Source organism: Gavialis gangeticus, unplaced genomic scaffold, assembly GCF_001723915.1.
Source record: "Gavialis gangeticus isolate Ggan-Ray unplaced genomic scaffold, GavGan_comp1, whole genome shotgun sequence".
Taxonomy (NCBI): domain Eukaryota; kingdom Metazoa; phylum Chordata; order Crocodylia; family Gavialidae; genus Gavialis; species Gavialis gangeticus.
In genome coordinates this window covers 15,048,982-15,056,884 of record NW_017729027.1, presented here as the reverse complement: position 1 = coordinate 15,056,884, position 7,903 = coordinate 15,048,982, and the positions used below count along the sequence as shown (strand labels likewise).

General features: G+C 41.5%; 1 protein-coding gene across 1 annotated transcript in view; it reads right to left on the bottom strand.

The window, feature by feature from the left end:
* Positions 1-2,838: 2,838 nt before the first annotated feature.
* TMEM30A (transmembrane protein 30A) overlaps positions 2,839-7,903 on the bottom strand; it is a 43,810-nt gene continuing 38,745 nt past the window's right edge. The window contains exon 7 of the mRNA XM_019520463.1: positions 2,839-4,989. Coding sequence (XP_019376008.1) covers positions 4,796-4,989 — 194 coding nt within the window. The 3' untranslated portion in view covers positions 2,839-4,795. The remainder of the gene's footprint in view (positions 4,990-7,903) is intronic.

Sequence of the window (7,903 nt, the reverse complement as noted above, 5' to 3'; positions counted from 1 at the left end):
TGGGACTGGCGTCACGACACATCGAGTTACAGTTCGTCCTATCGTTTGTGTTTATCCTTTCATAAGCTGTCCACCAGCTCTGGGACTAGCCAGCAGGCAGCTGCCCCTAGCTCCGGCTAGATAGCAAGGGCTTGCTGGTGAACCCTGTGAACCGACAGACCCCTCTGTTTGTTCAGTGTTACCACCCACTGTAACTGAAGATCGTTGCCTACGCCTCAAAAGCGTAAGTTGAATAAACCCTCTTGTTTAAGAAACCATCACGCTTCCGTGCCGCTCAGTACTCCATTGCCAAAAACTCCCGCCTGTCCGCTCCAATTACCACCACCTGGCCGCCCCACCGTGACCACGACCGTGAGCTTGGCTCGCCAGCTCCGGGGCTGTGACAAATCCCAGAAGAGGTACTATATTTTTTCTTTAAATGAGTTTGCCATGATTCACCTTGGGATGTATTTTGTTGTCCTCTTGGTTAATACTGCCTGCTTTTGCAGCCCCTGAGCCATTTAGGACTGAGTGTCATTAGAATCATAGAATCAATGAGTCAGAAGGGACCTAGACAGATCATCTAGTCCGACCCCCTGCCATGGGCAGGAAGGAGTACTGGGGGTGGTAGAGGTCATAAGACCCCAGCCAGGTGCCTATCCAGTCTCCTCTTGAAGATTTCCAGGGAAGGTGAGAGCACCACGTTTCTGGGAAGCCTATTCCAGGCTCTGGCCACACACCTCAAAGTATCTGCCATAGCGTGGCTAGATGCATATGTACATTACTAGGGAAGTGTCCACCTAATTTCTGTGAGCAACAGAATGCATTACATGTTAACATGATAACTGCACAATTCTCAGCAGAGCATGGTTGCTATTACAGAAGGACATCACCACATTTAGCACCTTCATTAGCAATGTAGGGAGCCATTCAGTCCATCACCAAGTTCAGTCTCATGTTACAAGCAACCAATTCCTTTCAAAACAGGGTGGAAAGGTTTAATGGCATGACAGGACCTGACCCCTGATCTCAACAATTGCACTTCCTGCCACACAACATGCAATTGTTGGGTTTGGGGATCAGCTCCTAGTTGGACAACCTGCAGCAAGAAGCCCTGGGCACGGGTTCATAAGGTGCCAGCTGGGGGAGTCAACAGACTCTTCCCCACACCTGGAAGCTACAAACCCACAGGTTGCCACACTGTGACCCCAGGATCAAAAAGCCTCTGCATCTCCAACAGGAGCTATGGAGCAAGGCACTTTAGTATGCCAGGTAACAGGGAGCTGGCATTTTGAAGTGCCTTGAAAGGGTAAGGCTGGAAAGGCTGCAGGGCAAAGAAGTTGCCTTGTTCCTTCAGGGGGAGCCCTTCAGCTTCCCCTTGCAACCGACTCCCTTGACAGCCCATTTTTGGCATCAATGCACATTAATAGTACCTTGAATGTTAATGTGTGCTGGGGCCACAAATCGAACTGTTGCAGGACAAAAGCCAAAAATAAAATAGCCACGGACATTTAGTCATTTTCCTTAGCTTTGGAGACTGCCCCTCTCAGAGCCCAGGTGTGTGCAAAAGACTAGGGGATGGAGCAACAAAGTTTTGACCTCAGATACCTTATTTTCTTTTTCACTATAAAACTGGCATATTTGTCACATGAAGCATAGATCCCCTGGCTTTGACTAAAAACTGGGGCTACTACAAAAAAGACTGCAGATCTTCTGTTTGATCTTCATCCACTCTGAATTAATACAGAAGCTCAAGGGATAGGTTTCTAAGGAGACTTGTGGGCATCCTGAAAGAGAAAAAATAAAGTCTAATGACAGGGGCCCAGCTTTTCTAAAGCATCTACACAAAAATATTGAACAACATCCCACATGCAGGAAAGGGCAGAATTCAAATCTAACAGCTGTACACCTCAGGTCTTCATAACTTAAATGGATACCAAAGCATACTTTGAACAGTATTCCACCACACTATGTAGGGGGACACACACAAAGGGCAGAAGAGGGATGTGTGTTTGTGCAATCCTATCCCTGTAAAAGATATGAAGTTCCCAAGCAGCTTGTGCACGTGTAGGTTTATGTCACTGAATCTCAACACAGGAATGGGAACACAAAATCTACTCCTTAAACTGGACATGAGTTTATGCAGCCTCACTAATAGCAGGTGTAATCTGAATGCCTCTTACAATACAGCTGAGCTCCCAGTCCTGAGCTCTTCCCATTTATTTAAAAAAAAAAAAAATTGTTATAACTTTCCTCTCATCTCCCGTTACTTTTCTTGCAATATTCTCATGTCCTTTCACGTTTTCTTCATATTTTTGTGGCCATGTGGAAGTTCACTCATAAAAAATTGCATTAATGTATACACACAATTACTCAGAGGTCATAAAAGCTTCTCTTATTTCATTACTCATACTGCACTTGTGAGCTTTTTTCTTTAAAATGTTTCCAAAATGCTGATCGTCTTTAGTTAGAACCTTGAAGACATGAGCTTCAGATTGTTCCCACACACTATTAACTTGCAGAAATAACCATTTTTTGTTATAGGTGGCCAGACTGAAAATCCACATTGAAAATTCATGGACAGGTACTTTCTCTTGCATACATAATAAAATATTTATACTTACAAATTCTAATCAAAGATACACAGTTATGTCTACACAGAGAAAGCCTATTGCATGTGGCTAAACCAAATTTCTCTTCTGAGGAAAACAACGGAATGCAGGGATGGGAAACACAGCAAAGATAAAAGCAGATCTCAAGCCAGGCAAAATAATTTTTCCTCTTCTGATGAGCTGTTGCATGTAGCTCAGGAGAAGCATTCCTACTCATTTTAAAATATATTGATCGTGACAACAAAGATATATTCAGTTTACTTTTATTAAGCTGACAATTAATCAAACACAAAGTTTAAAATTAAAGTACTTGAATAACCAGTTATTGTGAAGTGCTCTTATTAGTTCAATAAATTACAACTTTACAACTATTTTATAGATTAGAGCCAATTTCACTTAATGCCTTGTGTACAGATTCTCTATGAACAAATAGTCAAAGCTGAATGTTCCGATTTTCGCGATTCCAGTGACACTCATGCAACTTCAACATCCAAATTATAAACTGTTCCCTGAAAATCAAAATACCATGTGCAGAACTGCCACATACTATGGTACAGTCAGCCAATAACTACATAATGTTATTTATGTGAAGTTGTATGTTAGAAGTGAACAAAGTTACTAAAAAATCATTGGCTCAACTCTTGCCCATTTCACATTAGCCTGCGACTCCCACCAACTTTAAACACTACACAAAAAAAACTCAGTAAAAGTGGTCAAAGAATTGATACATTAATACAGTATGATTTAGAAGCTGACTACAGGTTAAGTTATCAGAATATGAACAGCTTTGTCATGAGCATTTAATTTTGAAAATTAAAATGAACTGAATTGCATTCAAACTGCATACTGCTTGTCAAAATACAACACAATTTTATCCACATGAAAGTAAGCTTAAGTTAAATGACAAAATAATAAAGTCTGCAGCATTTATTCAATACTGAATATTCAAATATTTTATCAATCCAGTTGCATATGAAGTAAACCTCCACCATATACATTACAATGTACAGACATCATCTAAAAGTCACCAGATTGTAATAATAGGTTACAGTTTATAACTTACTTTGAATTCAATTAACAAGTAAATGTTTTTGATGTTATGATCTGGGAAAATAACTCATACTTTTGACCTGTAACAGCAATGTTTAAATTACTTTTATAGTAAGCTCCATGTTAAAAGGATTCATCAAGAACTAAGACTTACTTTTGTATTTAAGTACAACTTCAAGAACAAATTTATGACTTAGTTTCTTCCATATGAGGGAGCTGTACTTCATTCATCACAAAGCCTGCTCTGAACATCTAAGCTTTGGTTTTCATTAGAACAGACTAAGGAAGCTCCTGCACTGGCAAAAGTTATCTAACTCGCTTGCTTGCTAATAGAATGTTTTAGTTGTCTGATTAATGCCTTTTAAGCTGCTTATGAGGAACAAGCAGGAAGGACAAACTGCTTCTAGGTAGGACTTGAACCAAAGTAAATCATTAAAAAGTAAAGCCGGTTTCTAACCATACAAGTCATTCCAAGTTGAAACCAGACTTGAACATTCACTCCTACAGTCAATGGGTTAGATCCCTCGAATTTTAAGGGAATGCTAGTTCAATGCGTTAGGCACATCTGCTTTACATATTTGTAAGTAATGCTGCAGATTTAGACAGCATTTTATGAAGACTTTACAAGTAACAGACTTGGGCTTGACACAGAAATTTTTTTTACAACATGTTTAATATATTAAACATCTCAGCAAGAAACATAAAAGCCCATGCAGACAACACAGTAAACTGAGGAAATACTAGAGACCTGTTTCATTCTTTTGACAGCACTGACACCCTGAATCCTGAAAGATTAAGATTTAGACTCTATCCTAACAGTCTTCCTCCACACAGCATACTGCATCATATGATATATTTCATAGCACAGAAACAAGCAGCAGTTCCACTGAGGGGCTATATGCATCATATGGCCTGGACATAAAGAGGCAAACATTAGAAAAATGTTTCAGCAATTAGCAGAGACACAATCAATATAGCTAATTATATACCCGTCATTTTCAAAAATCAATCCACAGAGAGGATCAAAGGCTTTAGAGAAGAGTTACACACCCAGTTTCAGAAGTGACATAACCGGCAATTTAACCTTCAGAAACTAGGTCCACTCTGGACTGGCCTTGATGCACATGCAGCACATTTGTTTTCAGAATGTAAGATTAATTGGGAATGTCTGCACTAGTATTTCGATTTCCATACTTGTGATGAATGATTAGCAGCACAACTCCTAAAAAGAAGCATATGGACCCAACTGTGATGTAAGCAATCCCCAGAAATGGATTTTTGCCTCCCATCCATGAGACGGTGCTCAGGATCATCCTTTTTCGTCCATCGAAACTGTGTACGGGATAATCTGAAGAACATTTAGGAAAATAGGATACACATGATAAAGCCAGCAATTTTAATTAAAATCTGGCTGACCTCAGATGGTTTCAATCAGTAATTTAACACAAACGTCCTCTCTAAATACTGACACAGTTCAGTATTTATAACTACATGGATACATAGCCAGATTTAAGAAACTGCTTTTAGAAACTTATAAACATATATTTAATTCTGTGGTCATTTTCTGAAGCTAAATTTAAATCATCGGGCAGAAGACATCTCAAAAATGTCATCTAGTCCAAGCCCCTGCACAGATTCAGGATCTGGTATTTCTGAACCATCCCACATGGATGCCCATCTAGCCCCTTCTTGAAAGCCTGCAGGGAAGGAGATTCCACACAACTTCCCTGGTCAGTTTATCCTACTTCAAAAGATTTTCCTAAGCTTTACATTTTTTTTGCTATAGCTTTAAACCCCTTGCTTTATGCCCTGCCTTTTATGATTATGGAGAGCAATGTTTCTCCTATTTTTATGGCAGTTTTACAACTACTTGTAAACATCAATCACAGTATCCCCTTTATTCTCTTTTCTCCAAAAGAAAAATATCTCTCAAGTGTTCCTCATAACAGTCTGCTTTATTCTTATCATCGGTATCACTCACCTCTCAGCCCTAACCAGTTTCCTCTTAGAATTCAATGCCTCATGCTGGGTACAGTACTTCAGCAAAGCCTCACTAGTACTAAAGTGTGGTACTATTACCTCCTGTATTTTGCATACATTGTTTCTGTTATTGCAGCCCAGAAGCATATTTACTTTTTATGTAAGTGATTTGCATTGAAAAAATTTAGAACAGTTAAGTCATCCTAAAGTTCTAAATATAAGTTTAGCATATTCTAAATCAGTGAGTCTCGGCCAGAATTTATGGCACCTGGGGATACCATGAGATCCTTTCAAGGGTGCTAAGGGGTGCCACACAATGTTAGCACTGTTAGGTATGAAAACATGATTCACAAGATAAACTTAGAGCTCTCAAATAGCATTCTGACCAGCTGTGTTTTTTCTTAAGTTTTTTGCAACAGAAAAAACTGCTCTATTTTTTCATAATAAAAAGTGAGTGAAAACTAAGCTGACATTTTGAGGGGCGCCTTGTGTCTAAAAAAAAGGTTGAGAACCACTGCTCTAAATTCTAGTTTAGTATATATAATTAAACATCTACAATTATATTTTCTTTAAATAACCTCACCTGCTGCTCTGGGTAAATCCTTCCTCTCTAAGCACTTTTACTGGTTTCCACTGCAAATCAGTTCGTCTTGGAACATGGTCTTAAAAATGTCATAGCTAGCTCTCTGTGCTGCAATTCACACAATATGAGGATTTAATCTCAGAATCAAGGCTCCTACCTACCTCTGTTCTGCACTCCCCCCCGCCTCCCCCCCATGACTTTCTTGATGCTTTTACTACACAAAGGGTGCACCTACAGGAGACATTTACTGTGAAGCTGCCTAGTTAGCTCCTAACTAGTAAAATCTCAGCAGCTAGTCACGAAATGCTATTAGCCTGCAGTAAATTAACTCCACCTTACGTTAGTACTTGTAAACACAAGTGCTATCTTACTGTGAAGGTCTTCAGTGCACAGCAATGCATGTGTAGACACTGACAGGGCTGGCTGGGGCATGAGGATGCTTTAGTGCATGGGACGCTTAAAGCAGCCCCAGGCCTCTGGATCCTCTGCCAGCTGGGGCTGTTCTGACCCAGCTCAGCATGCTGCAATCCTGGTTAGACATGTAAATGCAGCACCTGGGAGCAATAAACTCTGGCGTAATATGCACCAGAGTTTATTGTGTCACTTAATTTTGTGTGTAGATGCACCCACAAGCAACCCAATTTACTCCCCTGTTAGGGCATATCCTCACTGCAGTGTTCCCAATAGTGATTGGGACCAAGTGAGAGTACCCAGGTTAGCATAATCATACCGCAACCCACAGTGAAATGTCTCCATTTTTAGGGGAAGACCTAATCAGCTACCTAGTGATAGATGGGAAGCTGGGTGACAGCGACCATGAGCTGATCACCTTCACCATCCGCCGTAAAGCTGGCAAGTCAGTCAGCAACACAGAAGTCCTTGACATCAGGAAAGCCAAGTCTGACAAGCTCAGGAGGCTTGTCAGCGAGGCCCTAAGGGACCACGAACTCAGGGGAAGGGGAGTCCAGGAAGAGTGGCTGCTCCTCAAGGGAGCGATCCTCAATGCACAAGCTAATTCTATTCCATCTCAGAGGAAAGGCAGCAAGAGGGCACAGCAGCCCCCCTGGCTCTCCAGGGATCTAGCAGACCTCTTGCAGCTAAAAAGTAAGGCCTACAAAAGATGGGATTCACCTCCAAGGAGGAATATTCTGCACTGGTCCAGTCTTACAGGGAGCAAATCAGGAAAGCCAAGGCTGCAACTGAATTCCAACTAGCTTCAAGCATCAAGGACAATAAAAAGTCCTTTTTCAGATATGTGGGGAGCCGGAGGAAAAGCAAGGGCAACACTGGACCCCTGCTAAACCAGAAGGGGCAACTGACAACTGACGCCCAGGAAAAAGCCAACCTATTAAATGGGTACTTTGCGTCGATCTTTCATCAGTCCCATGGGACGCCCATGCCCACTACAGGAGAGAGAGGTCCAGATGAGGGAGATCCCCTGCCCTCCACCAATGCTGACCTCATAAAGGAACACCTTGAGAGGCTGGATACTGTCAAGTCAGCTGGCCCTGACAATCTACACCCCAGGGTACTCAAGGAGCTGGCAAGCATCATAGCCCAGCCTCTGGCACGGATCTTTGAGGAATCCTGGTGCTCTGGTGTAATGCCTGAAGACTGGAAGGTCAATGTGGTGCCCATCTTCAAGAAAGGGAGGAAAGTGGATCCAACAAACTATCGACCCATCAGCCTGACCTCTATC